The sequence below is a fragment of the Puntigrus tetrazona genome, chromosome 13 (genome assembly GCF_018831695.1).
Source record: "Puntigrus tetrazona isolate hp1 chromosome 13, ASM1883169v1, whole genome shotgun sequence".
NCBI lineage: Eukaryota > Metazoa > Chordata > Actinopteri > Cypriniformes > Cyprinidae > Puntigrus > Puntigrus tetrazona.
The window spans coordinates 7,459,574-7,477,341 of record NC_056711.1 but is presented as its reverse complement, the minus strand read 5'-3'; the positions used below and the strand labels follow the sequence as shown (position 1 = coordinate 7,477,341).

Sequence of the window (17,768 nt, the reverse complement as noted above, 5' to 3'; positions counted from 1 at the left end):
AGATGTGGCACCGATTGCCAATGTAAAAACTTGCCATTTCTCATGAGTCACGCTTAGTGACAATTAACAGACGAAGCATAATTACATTTCCATGATGGCACTCCCACAACATGCTAAAAAAATGCTGTAAGTATGTTGTAAAGTTTGAATTAATTATTAAGATTTTATTAGAAGTAAAAATAAAAACTAATATAGGTCATCTTGGATTCTTTCACAGCAATAAAAACTATGTTTTATATTTAGATTTTTTTTCCTTTTGCCTACATAAGTAAACAAACTTGTCTTAATGAGGTAAAGTGCCTTTTTGCTTCATACACACAATGACTCTGACCTCACTGTGAACATTTACAACATTGTGTGCATGCTATAAAATATATTGATAAAAATAGTCACTATTTTATCAGGAATTTGCAGGTGCAATATGAACACTGCAACGTAAACATGATCACAATTCATCAAAGGTAGATCAAAAGCAAACATAAATGTGGGCTATTCATTGATTGAGCATGAACCGCTCTGAAAGCATGAGCATGTAGAATATCCAAAAGCAGCCCATTTTTACTTTAAAACATGAAGGACTCACATTTATTTAAATCGCTGCCTAAAGTAATCACAATTCCTGTTTTTTCGCTACTATATTTTAGACCTCTTCGAATGATTTTTCATTTAAGATATGTAAGACTTTTTATGACCTTAACATTAAACAGCATTTTTAAGGATGCACGGAGACTCAAACTTTTATTTTTAATAAGCAGAAATCACTGAGGGCACCTTTAAAGAGCATACGAGTGAACTGTTCCAACACAAATGACCTAAATCTAGTATTTTGCATTACAGAATAACAGGAGTAAATCCAATCCATTTGAGACAGAAAAAAAATCCTTCAGCAGGTAATCCCAAAAACGCATTACAAGTTAAAGGTACAAAAACACAAATAAAATCATGTTCTGAGCCCCATATTATTTTTTGTCTTAAGTAAAATATGTTAGGCAGACAAAATGGCATCATTTTTGATTATACACAAGCTTTAGAAACCTTGGAATAACCACCTTACTTTGCAAGGCGGAAAGTAAGCCATTTTCTGTGAACACACAAATTATTAGCCGCAATAGGTAAAAAAGTATAATAATAGCAAACCAATTCAAATTAGCATAATAAATAGAAATAATATGGAAATAAATACAAGTATGCAGTATCTAGGAGCGTAATGGGCTGTTTTGTACAGTTAAAATGACTAGAAGCAAATGACACTAGAACCTTGTACATTCAAGTTACAAATGACCACACATGCTCTTGCATTTAAAACAAGATGGATAGCAAAAGATGAATTTTCTGTTAATTTTATGGTGGTTGTCTGCCTCTATAAATCACATAAAAAGTATAAATCGCAACAAAGCGTCTAAGCTTAAAATGTGCTTGTGTATTTTTCTTTAATAATGCAGAACAACTGGAACAACATGTTTCTGAATAAATTACGACTATAAAGAGAGAACATAAAAATACCCTATGTCCATTTACTCTCAGCTAAAGTATACATTTACACATGTAACATTTAATATACTCAAATGACCTTTTCTTGTAGTGCGAAATGATGTGCCCTTGATATTTAACTTTTTTCACCACTGCCATAAATCCATAGTATCAGTAGCCACTTCAGCGAGATCAAAACTGTCACTACAGCTTCTGTAGAAGCTAAATCTAAATAAAAGGACATTCTAGTATAGTTTTAGCAAAATATTTGGCCCAGATCACATTTAGAATGGCTGGTGAGGGCCGATTGGCACAAAATTGCTGCGTTTTTTGCACATTGGGCATTGCGGCGCTTGCTGTTATATTTCATATTACTTCTCTTCCAGCCAGCTGTCAATGAAACGATAACCTGGCATGTTGATGGAGACAAGTCGATGCAGAAACAATTTCTTGGGGCGCCAATCAACCTGGATGGAGTGAGCTGTGCAAGTCAGAGTTCAAAATTAACACGTTGCCAAATAAATATCTCACACTAGCAACAAAACTCAATTTTGCAATATATTTTATTTAAAAAAAAAACCCCACCATCACTAAAGCTGCCTGTGACAAACTGATCAGTCCATTGTCTCTTTTTCATCATAACTGCATCTGCCATAAAAGCATCAGAAACTTAGTTTAGAATTCAAGTTACTGATTACTTTGTGTTTGAATAAAAGCAACACCGCATTGCACACCAGCATGACTACTAACTAACAATTAAGTAAATTCACCTGTGAGCCAAAACTGCTTTTTCCACACATTTGAAACTAAGCGGGAGTTCATTTTGAACCCTGTGTGGGGTACTATGTGTTCACACAACATCAAAACAGGACAGCAGCGTACTAATTTTATCCACCCTTGCTCTAACATCCTATATTCCCTTAAGATTATCCCGCTAAAGGCTTTGCTTCTGCTCAGCAGAGACGCTTTATTCGGTGGTGCATGCTCGACTGGCGAGTGCAGCTCCGAGTGAATGTTTTCTCAACCAGCATGTATCTAAGCTAATGCTACTCATTAAACGACTGACAGAGCTGTGTGTGTTTCTACCTGTCTGATTTAGGATGCATCAACCTGCCAGTTCACATCAGCTCAATGATTAGACCACTCCTGCCGAGGGCCACATGCATCCCCACGCATATGAATACGTGCACACACTCGCACTCTACATCTCCCTCTCTTATGTCGCACATCTACACTTCATCCTTCCACTAAACCCCATTTCCAGCCTTTCTTGTTCCATGTTTTAAACCCCAAAGCCGTACGCCCACACAGTCCTGTTCCTAAGACTGAGGAGAAAGCACTTTGTCTGTCAGGCACTCCTGAGAGCCTATAAAAGCCGAAGCCTCCCTGTCCAAAGGAAATGAAGAAACACAAAAACACAGCTGTGTGCCACCCCAGTGAAAAGCACCAAAATTAAGAATATGACGGGTAAATTCCCACTATTCAAAGAACTCATGCAACCCTCCACAGAACAAAGGTCAGCCATGGTCACATCAAAACCAGGTCTCTACTTTAAAGGGATAGCGCACACAAAAAGAAGATTCTGTCATCCTCTCACCCTCACATACAATTTAATTTATTTCTATTGAATTCTGCTTTACCACTAGATAGATTTAATATATTGAGTTTGACACCAACAATAACTGAATAATAATTTGATACTGAATATGCAGATTACTGTATTCAGAATTACTTGTACTGAATTCAGATTTGCCATCACATTAAAAAAACATACACTGATTCTGACAATAACTGACTAAATACTAAATAGGCAGAATACTAAATTCATAATTACTTATAATGAATTCAGCTTTGCCATCACATTAAAAATATATGTAATATTGATTTTGACACCAAAAATAACTGAATAATAAAAATAATTTGATACTGAAAAAGCGGATTGCCGAATTCAAGACTCATACTTATATATTTACTTACATATTTAAAATATATTTAAAAAGTTATTTTAAATTGTAATACAATTTCACTATATAACTGTAGAAAAAATACAGCTTTATAGATTTTTTTTGCCGCCTTTGGTTGTCGATAAAACTAAGGCATCACTGAACAGCATACATCAGATCTTTTAGTTCATATTTGAAAAAAGTTTACTTAATATTTCTTTACACAGAATCATAATTTCGATACATTTTCCACTGGTTTATGCAATATGCAATAACTCACTGTGCGATCATCTCTGTATGAATGAATGAATGGTGGTTTTGTTTACTACACACACATACTGTAGCGCGCCGCTCGAGGTGATTCAGCGTCTGTCGGCTCGCTAGCCGAGGACATAAATACTTCAACAGCATCTCCAAAACTTCACGAGCTTTTTACTGTTTCATTTGAGCAAAACATCACACAGAACTGCAAAGCCGCTCGTGGAAACTCTCCAAAATAAAAGCATTTTACCTTGCAGTACTGCTACTACCAGGCTACTACTAAAATTATTTCAAAGTAATGATCAAACAACATTTCTTCCATGTTTTCATTTTGAAAATAAATCCCTTTGTTTGCTAAAAATTAGATTTTCAATCATTTAAAGATAAAGTAAATTAATGTTTAATGCTTCATTTGATAACTAGGGACACAACAGAATTTCTGAGAAAAAAGATGGTGCCACCTCCACCTCCTTTTCTTGTTTGCTGGTTTAATTTTCTAATAAAGTGTTTTTAAAAACTATCGTTTAATTGATCGACTACTGGCAAGTGCAGTCCAACCTAGTTATCGGTATCAGTAAAATTTAATAGCGGTCGACCTGCGAACGCTCACATAAATATGCATCTGAATGCTGATAGGAAACATTCCCAATATCCTCCTTTACCCACACTGTTGCCGCTGAAGTAGATTTGATCAACATTATTCATGCTATGCCATGATGGTGGGACTAAAAGCTAATTACACAGCACTGCAAGTCTTCTCTTTAGAGATAGTAAGCATACACAAAATAATAAGCAGAAACCTCTAACACGGAAATCCCAAATCCATGTGTGTTTGGGCCAAGAGAGATCCCTGGTGATATCCATACGTGGGAGATTACCAGACACTCAGCTGTCCAGATGAGTGAGGGTCTGTGTTATGGTGGAGGTGATTAGGCTGAGAATGAATGTGAAGGGGTCACAGATGGAAGATCACATGGTGAAGATGAAGGATTAGAGTGAGTCGACAGAGCTTTAAAAAGGTCATTCATCCAGTGTTGTGACATTTTCTGCTACAGAATGACAAAACATTATAAAGGTGGTTGAGACAGACACAGGAACCGGAACTGGTCGTGGAAATTGATAAAGAAAACAAAAAGCACGCACACACACACACACACAACATGTGTGTAAAGCAGTTCAGAAGGTTAACACAATGCTGTGACTGATAAATGCATACAGAGAGAATGAAGCCAGTCAGCTAAAGGTCAGGAACTGTGCATTTAGGAAACACGGTTCTTTGTGAACAAGAGCAGCCTTCAGGTTCACACGAACAGACAACCAAACACACTTCTCCATCCAGAGAGGTGACAGAAATCGACAGGCTGCAAATGAGCAAAGTCTTTTCATCAGCGAGTTTTCAAAACATTGGCCCCGAGGGGACAGGACTCTAATGACTGAAGAACTCCCACAGCGACTAGGATACATGAATGATGGCGTGTAAGATGGACCGTTGTTGGCTAGGAATGTATTTGCTGGCTTTCAATATAATCAATATAAAACTATGATACAATGATGATCAGAAAACACCAGCAATCTCGAACGGTGCTGGGTTTTTTTTTTAAGAATGAGTAGTAGTAGTATATTTTTATTAAATTTTCATGGCAAAATAAATAAATAAATAAAATACATAAATATATATATATATATATATATATATATATATATATATATATATATATATATATATATATTTTTTTTTTTTTTTTTATTATTATTATTTTTATTTATTTATTTATTTCTAGCTAAATTATAATAAACTTTGGACAAATCAAGAGGGACAGTGATGAGCCTTTTACTGTAGCATAAAGGAGCCCTTCCATGCCAATCAGAATTTGTTTATCCCAACCAACAGTGATTACAACAAGTGGCACTTTTGTCTGTCACTTGGTTTATATTTCTGTCACACTTAACAGGAGAGGTAAATCACATTTATTTCGTCTGCAAAAACAAAAAAAAAAAAAAAAATGAAAAGATGAATTAAAAAGCACTGGATCCTACTGACAATATATACAGAGCTTTAAAACACCATAAAGATAAAATATATATATATATATATATATATATATATATATATATCACATTCTTAATTTATTGCTGCTTTGATTAAGATTAAGTATATTAATTAAAAACACTTATATTAAAGATACTTAATTTTTACTTTTTTTTTTGAGATTATACACCATTAAAGTTTCACGTTCAACTTTTCAACTTTAAGGTCCTCTGTTTGCTATTGTACTTGTGCTATTGTACTGTTTGCTATTTGCACTGGCAAAATACAAAACTTTGTTACAAAAGCGGTATGGATTAACTCAACCAGACCAGCACTGACTTCATGTTTCAATCGGAAATAGTCAACACAGAGGAAAACTGTGCTCATTAAGATGCTTCATGGAGGCTTTGAGAATGTGTGTGTGTTTTTACCTTGCATAAACAGTACAGTCTTCAAAATTTCTTCAATCCTGCGTCAATCTTCAAGGACATGTTGTCCAAAGCACAGGGCTTCACATGATCACAGAGGAGATAACTCAGTGTTCTTTCACTCCCGCTGAGACAGACAACACTGTGAAGAATAAGCAGTTTTTTATTCCAGCATATTACACACACACACACACACACACACACACACACACACACACACACACACACACACACATACTGAATTCTCCTGTGATGCAGGTGAATTGAAAGCAGATGGTGCAATAAGTGCATAACAGTAACATTAGTTATATATAGAACAATGACTTTTCCCTTGGATTTAAGTGAAATTATTAAGATACCTAACCACCATGATTTAATTTTTTTTGTTATTTATAATGCATGGTTTGATATGTCAAAAATAGGTGCAAATATGAATTTATTTCTCCACAAATTCATATGAAGGCATCTTGAAAGATGTCTTCGAAAATGTTTTGTCAACTATACAGATAAAACTTTGACTTGATGCTATTCAGGAGCAAAAATCAATTGATTGTACTCTCCAAAAAGAGCTGTTAAATTCAAGTAAATTTATGGTGGCTGATGTGCTAAGCAGATCTACCTCTTTGGTCCGTATGCTCTCAGAGGCATAAAATCTTTGTTGCATCAGAATAAAACCCTCAGCTCTAGGTGCTGTGGCAACAATAAATTGGGTCTCAATTAACTCGAAAAAACCAGAAATGGCAAATTCCCACTAGCAAGGTAAATTACTATAATTAAGAAAAAAATCCAAGGAATGCAACATTCAAGCTTTGTGTAAACAGTCTAGTCTAGTTTCAACATACACTTAAGCGTAATTGTAGAAGCTTGTTTGGTTTACAAATTAGGTCACTGAATACTACCAGTCTAAATAAATTTCAAAGGTAATCAACCATCACCTACCTCTTCAAATCTAAACTCTCAGCTAACTTCTTGGCCCCATTTTAGTTTCGCTATCTTAATATATATCCGTATATTTCTACAGTTATTTTTAATTGACGCAAGTCTTTGTTCTTTCATTCGAACACTGATACACACGGTGTATCCGTGAGTTTGCATATGAAGCCTACAAGCCTACTGAAAAATATTGTTTGCCAATGTATGAAAAAAATGCTCTAATGACACAGGTTTATGGCTGAAAATCATGTGCATGTCAATTTGAAGGACATGTGAAAATTAGGCAACGATAAAATTCCATAAACTAAAGATGTAAAATGAATGAATAAACTGGAAAATGGTATCCAACTGGATGTCCTCATTGGCACGGTTAAATTAAACAACAAGCGGATGCTTCATTAAACTATTCACGCCTACGAGTCCAGGTTCAGTGAGCTCAGTTCAGTAAAAAGTTGTTTGCTGGCTAACTCATTCGCTGCGTCTGCTTAACTGAATATGTGACATTAACTAAACATAATAGTAGCCTAAACTGCCATATGGTTGGCACTTTGATGTGTACGCTTATCTCTGGCTGATTACAAAACCTTACACCTACATACTGAATTTATCACCGAACCAAGAGTTTTCTGCTTTGAAACTATATACTGTAAAAAACACTGACGTTATACAAATAAACTTGCATTGAACTGAATGGAGGGACCAAATATATATATATATATGGAAATGTACTAAAACCTCTGTACCTCACTCATGTCATTCATATAATACAAAAATATTTTTTTTTCCTATAAAGGGTTATGACTGTCATGCGTGAGGTGCTGCGCAACAGAGAAGTCAGTCAAACACTTGTTAAAACATCAAAGCTAAATTGATTGATTCTAAGTTCTAAATATTGGCAAAAGGATAAAACAATGCAAAAAAACACTGAAAACTGGCCAAGAGATGGAGCTTTAGTATGTCGCCCAATGGTTTTGGAATGGAATGGTAACTCTGCTTGTATAAATATACAATGTGAGGTTAACATATTTGAAATATATTCATCCAGTGGCAGTGTAGGGAGATGCATATCTTTATTTGTCCACAGTAATGCCAACAGTCTACTCATTATATATTGATATGTTCTACTTATACATTTATATCATTCTTTCTTGTCCCTCAGTCTTTCAGTAGGCTACACATCTTCATGTGTAAAACAGAAAGGCATGTATGCCTTGTTCTTTTAGTCTCCTCATTCTGTGTTAAAAAAAAAAAAAAAAAAAAAAACGACAGAAAAAGAAAAAGAAAATTGACTATAACTGACTCATTTTTGGGAAACTTTTCCAGTTCCTTAGTTTTCTTTCTTTTTGTCCCTCGTTCACCTCCAGAAATTTTCTTCAGCAACATTCAGTACAGAATGTTCTTGCCAACTGGGAGAATACAAGCCTCAGATGTGTTTGTGCACAAAGTGAATGACGTGTTTCACACTTAAAGAGGATAAAAAGAACGAAAGTCTGAATGTCTCAAGGTTGGCAAGGCATAAATCAGATTCATCTGTAACTGGAATAAGCTTCCAATGGCTTTTTTGTGTGAAAAAAAGTTGATATGTAAATGTCGCTATGAATGAGATTTGATGGAGTCATGAACTGAGAAGTCGAAAATCGACATATAAGAGGTCGTTGTGCAATAAAAGCATTCTGTAAGTTTCAGAACTCAAAATTTTCTTGGTAGTATAAAACAGCTAATAATCAAGCCAATCTAACATAATGACAGGTTGTGCAATGTGTCATTTTAGATTTGCACATGTAGTGTAAATAGCAAGAGAGGATATCCTAAAACATATATAAATATCATAAAGAAAAAAAAACTAAAGAAACAAGATCCAGTGCAGTGCCAAGGTTTTGGAAAAACAGTCAATTGCCTTCCTCTGATCTCAACATTAGGAAGGAGTGGATAAACTGTATTTTAATGAAGCTCCAGACCACGTCAGTAAGACCTTGTTCGCTTCATTTTACAATGGATTTGTTTATAAATGAATAGACACAAACTGACATCGTATTTTTCATTACGTGGTTACTAGTGCTATTGATATCTTGGTAAGTACTGAGCATTTATGCGATTTTGGCCTAAAGCTGTGTTCATCTATGAATGATGTAGGCTTCTACACAATTGTTGTAAAAAATTGAGGTGTAAAAAGCACTCAAAAGTTTTACTCAAGTGAAAGTAAAGATACTCTGTAAAACTTTTACTCAAATAAATATACAAGTATCTGGCCAAAAACATACTTGAGTAAAAGTAAAAAAAAGTACAACCTTAAATTGTATTCAGGTATTGAGAAAGTAGAAGTACTTTTTTTTCTGACAGGTATAGGGAGAAAATTAAACAAAACGCAATGTCCAATATTTGCAGTGCAGCATGTAGTGCAGTTCTTTTAAACACTTTTTTGGAGATCTACTAAAATTTGACAAAAAAATTAAATATAATAATATTAATAATCCCCCCAAAAATATTGATTATTTTTACATTTTATTTGCATTCAGTCTTGTGCATTTAGCCAATATATTACATAGCTAATGACTATATAATAACAGAAAGAATATTGAATAACCTTTTTTGAGGGAAAACACATCTTTGCCACCTCAACACGCTTCCTCAGATTTGATGGTGAACTACTGAACCCAGATATTTATCTGATGAAAGACATAACTGAAGTAGAAATGTGTGTGTGCTTGATGCATGAAAACAATGATCATTGGTTCTCACATCAAGCACACACGTTTGAGCTTATGTTTGCCATGTTCAATGTGCATAAAACAAAATAAAAATGCAATATACTTTTTAGGTTGAAATAAAAGTGTAAGGAGTTATAAGTACTGTTTATTCTTTAGAAATGTAGTCAGTTTAAATTGTACTTGAATAAAGTAAAATTCACCCCAAATAATACTTAAGTACAGTAATTGAGTAAAATTACACAAGTAATTCATACCACTGTTTACTTCTGAGTCCACAATCCAAAGAGAGAGTTTTGATGAGAGAGGTCAAAACAGGACATAAAATAGCTTATTACTTCTAAATTGTGTATTTTGATGTAGGATGTCTTGAAAGCATTATAAGTGGACCTCAGGGAACAGTGCAAATTAAAAAAAAAGAAAAGATAATGACCTATTTACAGAGGTCAGCTTCAAATAGTAGAAAACTACAATATATTATATTATATATTATTGAATAACTTAATGTTTCCAAGTTCGTCTCTGTTGAGGTGGTTGATGCCATATACTGTACATGACAGACAGATGGTCTTGCTTATGTAGCTTAGATGGATAGATGGATAGATGGATAGATAGATAGATAGATAGATAGATAGATAGATAGATAGACAGACAGACAGACAGACAGACAGACAGACAGACAGACAGACAGACAGACAGACAGACAGACAGACAGACAGACAGACAGATAGATAGATAGATAGATAGATAGATAGATAGACAGATAGATAGATAGATAGATAGATAGACAGATAGACAGATAGATTTGTTTGCTGGCTTGTTTTGGCAATGGAGAAGAATAGATTTAGAGTAAATCTGGGCGCTGAGCGAAAGTTTACTTCCCTCAGTGAAGCTGTTCAAATATGAATGAGCTTTTAAATATTTCTATTCCGGCTGTCCAAATCTGGGTTTTTGCCATCAAACATTATTCCATTTTCTCTTCAACTCACTTATTCAGTCAGTTACTCGCTTGCTCACTCTTTCAGTCACTAGCTTGCACATTCATTGGCTTACTGACTCGCTCTTTCATTCACTCACTGTGCTGAAAATAATGAGAATCTCCTCACTGTTGGTGTCCCCTGCTAAGGAGTGTGCTGAGGCTACAAGGCAGCGTCACCTGCAGATCTGCTCATTAGACAGATACAACACACACACATAGCGTGTAAAACTGCACAGTCTCTCACAAAATGCACATATACACAATCCGCAAGACATCTCCAAGGCACAGATGAGAAAGGAACAAAGTCCTTGGTTATGAATTGATTCAAAGCGTTACGTTAGATCTGAGTATAGTGTAATTTTGGTTATTCACAGCCAAGAGCTCAATAGCATGTTAACAATAGCCACATGCTTTTGGCTATATAAATCATTCAGCAAGGTCATGGAAGACTGAATGAATTAGCAATAATTTCAAACTGTTTTATTTATCTGTATGGTACTCTTGCAGATGCTTGCCTTTTTTAGAAAAATACAATGTACTAATTAGAAGGTCATTTACCCAAAGCAATCTGCCTTTAAGCGTCCGGCTCTAATATACAACTGAACTGCACTTGGGCTTATAACCTTAAAATGAACAGACCAGATTGTCTTCCACGTGTCTGCCACCATGACAGTACTCTTAAAGGAATAAGAATGATATGTGATAGGAATATTACAACATACATACAAAACTGCATGGTTTTAATGACTAATTTGGACAGTAGCTAAAAATCTACTACTAAATCTACAAATCTACTATTAATGATGGATTTGTTTGTTACAAACAGATTTTGGTTCACAAGAAGGAATCGTGTGGATTACTTTTATCAGTATATGGGTAGTTGACATAGTCAATGTGTAATTTTTTTTTTTTTTTACTTTTTTGCTATGTCACACCATAAGACACAGTCCAATTTTTATTTGTCAACTACCCATTTGCAGCATCACTGTAAACATTGGCTGTATCACTGGAGGGTAGGACCTTTTTGTCTTTCACTGCAAATTATAGCTCAAAATATCTATCAGATACATTACTGAGTTTCTGGGAAGCCAGAAGAGCAGAAGGGGTGAAAGGATCTGCCCAGTCTCTTTCTGGCTCTTTTTCCATATTCAGAACCCACAGGAACAACACAAACATCCAAAAAGCCAAGTTTTGTGTTGACATTTATTTTTGTGAGACCAAAATATTCATAACTGCTCTAAATAAATTAGCAAATTTATTCCTAAAAGAATAGTTCACTCAAAAATTAACATTTTGTCAATATTTATTCACCTTTAAGTCATTCCGAACCTATACAGTATACGTTTCTTTCTAATGTGGAAACCCAAAGAAGATATCTTTAAGAATTTTGAAGAACCGAACAGTCGTTGGCCCCCACTGACCGACTGAACATGATAAAGCTGCTTAGACTGCCTGAAAAATATCAAAGGAGAAAGTCATGCGAGTTCGGAGCAATGGCAGAATGCGTAAATGAAGTCTGAATTGCCGTTTTTGTGTAAAGTATTCCTGCAAAAACTTCCACATCCAGATCTCACAAGTATAATTTCGAGGTGGATGCAGAAGTGGTGACATTTTTGATAATGATGGCTGAACCAAAACTGTCACGTCTGTCTAATTTTGGATGCTTGAGAGATGGTTCAGAATCACTGTAGACTGATCTCATCTCACCGGGGTTCTTTGGGTGTTTGACTTAACAGCAGTTGTTCCTCTACTATTGATTTGCAGACAGAAGACACGGTTTGCATCTGAATCTACCAATGGAACTGTGAGTGAGAGAGCGCGTCTCTTCTGATCCAAACTAGCACTGCTCCTCAGGGAGTTAACATTTCTCTTTCAACTGTTCCAACAGTCTGTCTCTTGTCGTGTGTATGTGTGTGTGTATGTGTATGTGTTTGTGTATGTGTGTGTGCATGTCCCCCAACCAAACATTGGTTCTGTCTCGGGGAGCTGGAATTGAACCCTAATCTCCCCTGATGACGGTACACCACTTTAAATTATTTATAGAAAATTCCCCACGCCAAACTCTCATTTGCCATTTTCTGTGTCCAGTTACTTGAGGACAAGGACATCAGAGGAACAGTCCCTGCAGGAGAGCTCTCTGCCTGTCAACTAAACTGAAATGCCTATCATGGGCATGGACATAGAGGGAAATGTTGATATCCCTCAACTGTACCTTCTAGACTATTTGGCATTAAATCAGCTGTTAAAAATAAGAGAGGAATGTATTATGCACATAACAACGCATTTAAAAAAGCCTGAGGATGGTTGCTGGCCACTTTCACTCATGATAAAATATTTAGATGAGGTTGAACAGGCATCATTCAGTAGCACACCAAAGACAGACAATGACATCATGTCAAACTAGTTTCTCTAATTGCATTTTCTTATGGAATGCTGTGGACTTCGCCCGCTTTTCTTCTAATTAGATACGCTCAATATAATAATGGTACATCCATGCACTGTATTGCTGACTGTCAGCTCTTTCTTAGACGTGCAGGAAGGTCAATATGTTAATGATTTTGATGGGAGGCAGTACGTGCACTATAGGATATCACTGTCAACACACGCGCACATACATGCTTTACAGCTAAAAATAATAATAAAAATGATAATGTACGAAGTGTATAAAAGTATTTTGATGTAAATGTGTCAAAAATCTATTATGTATACGAAACATAAAATATAACGAATGACACCCTAAAGGTTATTTAAATATTAAACTGTTCATATCAGTATATTATTTTTGAAACATTGCATCTGTTGTTGTTGTCCAAGAAAAATGTCCTTCACCAAAACCTTTTTATGGGAATATCTGCAGAAACACTTTCAAGGCAGCTTTAAAAGACCATTTGTGTCAAAACCCCTCAAAGACTTGCCTTTAGCGCTGACACACAGGGGAGCCTTTGGCGCCGTCTCCCTTTCACTCTGCAGGCATTTCCAGGGCCAATCACCCCTCTATCCCTTATCGAATGAATGAGACGGCACAGCAAAGATGATAAACCATCACTTCTACACTCTTCTTTTCAGTCTTCCTCATCAGGTTCTTCACGAGCCCTACTGCCTTCTCAACACGATTTATACATTATTTAGTTTGTAATGTTTAAAGCATACACACTGTGGCATTAGTAATGCAAAGCAGGAGACAAATCTACCCCAGCGTCCATCACAGGAGAAATGAGGGTGATGAAGGTGAGAGAGCCAGTCTGCCCTCTATTTCACTCTTTTATCTATTTATAAATACGCAAGCCTATATATATACCCAACCTGTAAGGCACGAATAACCTTCCAAATAAAACCTTTAAACTTTTTCTAATTCATCCATCTGTCCGTAAGCCCGTCCCACCTTATCCCACCTTATAAAACCTCAAATTTTCAATTTTTAATACTATTTGAAATTAGGCTGCCAACATTGGCATATTTAACAAGTGCGCTTCGTTGTGCATGAACTGTATACTAAATAATTCAGTAATTGCTTTGAAATGTTTACAAAATGGACAAGTTTCTTTTAAGGGACCTCTGTCCCTCCTTCATGATGTCAAGCTCTGTCTGCTGGCCTCTAACGACAACAGAGGAGCATTTGTATTACAGTCTGTCCACTAAGAAAATCATCTGCAGTTCAAAGACAGATGGCAGACAGATGGAATATATTCTCCAGGAATAATGATCACAGGGGACACCCTGATTTCTCAGCGTCAGCATTTCCACACCCCAAAACTGCAAGTGAGAGTAAAACATCTGAAGTCTCCCTAGTCTGTCTCACTAAAAGCCTGACTCGCTGCAGCACTTATTTGCAACAGGATTTCAAAGATGGTGAAGGAGCGCGGTGTTTATTACCATATTCTGATTCATTTGTCCTTTTCAAAACTCTCTCTTTTTTTATTTTACAGTATGAAACGTTGATCATTATTTAAGACAGCAAAGATCTAGAGATGTAATGTACCTGACGATACCGTGGGTGTTGCTTTGAACTAGCGATACTACCTTCAAATGTGTTTGTATCTATACCTCGCCTCGGGTCTTTCTATTTCTCTTTGCTTTCATCCGAGCAAACGAAGACACAGAATCCTGAAAAATGAAAGAATGAAAGAGGTGACAGAACAAAACGAGTGTGAGAGATTCACATTCCCCCTTAGGAAGTACCTACGTAGCAGCACGTCAATGAGAACCATTAGACCGCAAACATTTATTACTCCGATGAGCGATTTCTATTTCCACTACGCCATTTTGTCCTCAAATTGCATTCTTTTTCCTATTAATTTTTTCATGATTACCTTTCTTTTCTTTTCTCCTCCATTTCCTTCATCTCTTGATTTACTTCAGCTTTATTTCCTACTTCTGCAACATAAGTACTGTGGACATTTTGACAGTTTTGTAAATACTATACAGCTCTGTTGACTCTTTGAGAGAGGACGGAATGGAGGCAGGCAAGTATGACATCACCGATCTGCTCACTGTTAACCTCCAGTGGGTGAGAGCAGCTCAACAAGCAGCCTCTAACAGCCCTGCTTACTCACGCACAAACACACACACACACACACACACGCACGCACGCTCTCACACATCCAGTGACATTCTAGTTAGCAGGCGTCTTGGTTAAGATGGTGGGAAACTTTCAAACACACACCCACAAGCATCAGTCGGCAGGAGCACATGCTCACACTCTCATGCAGAGGAAGAAGAGAGATGTTCTGGCAGATCGATCTGGTGAGAAGAAGCAGACACCGAGATTCACAGAGCGCTTCCTCATAGATCACAGGAGCTCTCTCCATCAGCCTCATCTCACATTCGCGCGCTCGCATTTCCAACTGCCATCCCGTTTGATAGATTAACGTGTTAAAACGAGATCCGAGATATATATATATATATATATATATATATATATATATATATATATATATATATATATATATATATATATATAATCCGACGGGGATGCAATAAGATGCAGAAAGGGGAGAAAAATAAAAATGTTTTGCTGCTACTCAAAAATGAACGAATGAGGGAAAAAAGACACATGATGTATAAGTCACAACTGTACACCAATAGGTCATCATCTCAAACAAACAGAGCGTTGTTAGAAAGGCAGCCAGGCTGTTCTCAGAGTCGGGCTGTTTCAAAGCAGCTGTGATAAGGCGAGTCTGCGTGAGGCCGATTATTCCGCTGGGCTGAAGAAACAGCAGCTCTGGTACTTCCTCTCCTTTTGTTTACCTCTAAACTGCCCTGTTTGCTCCGGTGCTTAAACTAAGATATGGAAATGACAGCAGAAAACCGGCAAACAAAGTGCTTTATTTGTCCAAAATACTGGGCCAAAAAAAAAAAAAAAATGAAAATAACAGAAAATAACAGTAGATTGTGGAATAACAAGACAATATTTGCAACTATACCAGATGATTTAAGTTGGAAGTTTGCAGAGCTTGTACAGCAAGGCGGAATTCCTCAAACATAGCATCTCTTTTTTCAGTTTTATATATATATATATATGTATATATGAAAAAATTATAAAACGCACTGGCACAATGATATTACATTGTGCCTGAAAATAGTGCCCAGCAATTTCAAGCCCTGAGTAATATCATTCCACCTGCTACAACCATGGTTAGGCAGCAAAGTTCCTTTATCATTACGTCAAAATGAGAGTGGAGTTCCTAGTCATATCAGCCTAGAAAATCACAACATATATAACAATTTTGAGCGAGATACTAATGTTCTAATCAGATTCAATGATCTATGCTAAGGTACAGCTAAAATTGCCCCGACAGACCCAGAGATCGGCTGAACGAATTCAAAAACGGTAAAATCCAACAGTTTCAACTCCAGAGGAGTTGGAAATTTTGCCTATTTTCGAAAAAAAAGTGGCATGTTCCTTTAAACTTATCACTTTCACAATACTGTGAATTATTTTATAATCTTTTAAACATACCGAGAGAAACATTGTCAGTTGGTGCTAATGGGCGGTGGAGGTCTGTCTGCTTTAAATAACAGGGTGGATAATTCTTGAATAATTTTGTCATGCATGAAAAAATTATAAATGTTAAATGAGAACAGACCTTGCCAACTTTTAAATTGGCATCCCCTAACATTCAAATTATATTATTTTCTCTTAAGTATCTGTCACTGTATTTTGTTGTTGTTTTTTTAAATAGAACCTCAATGACAAACAACACAGGCATGTATAAATGCAACCTGAATACTGTTTATTCTTTTTTTGACATGTGAATTAATTACACTTATGTTTATTTTTTTGTTAATTGTGTCAGTGCAATAATGAAGTCAGAATCATTTTTTTGCAAAACATTTTACATGAACGTTTGTGATCCGTCCTTGCCTAAAACACACGCATTGTACAAAGAGATGCAAACGCACCGCCTTCAAAAGAACAGAAGCAAATCCAAGCAAAACAAAGTGAGAGACAAAGTGAGTTCATTGTACATGCAGAGATATTATGCCTCAGCTCACAATTCATTTGGTAACTCCCAGCGTGCTGCGGTTAGGCTTGGTGTGTTGTAAATAAGTAACACTCTATTAGTGTGTATCTCAATAGAATACCGTACCTCTCACAGTTGATGTCACCTGAATGGCAGGTCAACGAAAACATGCTGTCAGCGCAGGAAAACAGCCAACAACGAACTCCAAATCACAGTCGAGAGGGAGGCGAATGACATCAGATCTCATGTTTTATTAACGCCCGTTTATGCATTTCACATTTTCTCTCTTTCAGAGGGGCGGAATACCGAAAAAGTCTGTCTCTCACCGGTTACGGCTATAAAACAGCTGGGCAAGCCGCCTTTATTGCTGTCTGCCCTTAAAAGTGACACATTCATTGCGCCGTGCGGATCATCGTTTCATAAAAAAGACACACACTGACACATACATGTACAGATGACGCAGACAGAAGCATCCACGCACAGAACTGCCCCCACACGCCGATACAATCTCCAAATGGAGAGCAGAAAAATCACTCGGCCAGAAGCAGTGGTTTTA

The 17,768-nt window shown here is 36.3% G+C and overlaps 1 protein-coding gene across 1 annotated transcript in view; it reads right to left on the bottom strand.

Annotated features, from left to right (window-relative positions):
* Window positions 1-6,140: 6,140 nt before the first annotated feature.
* The window catches only part of ccdc172 (coiled-coil domain containing 172), a 105,680-nt gene continuing 94,052 nt past the window's right edge, over window positions 6,141-17,768 (bottom strand). The window contains exon 8 of the mRNA XM_043256416.1: window positions 6,141-6,273. Within this exon, the coding sequence (XP_043112351.1) occupies window positions 6,250-6,273 (24 nt within the window). The 3' untranslated portion in view covers window positions 6,141-6,249. The remainder of the gene's footprint in view (window positions 6,274-17,768) is intronic.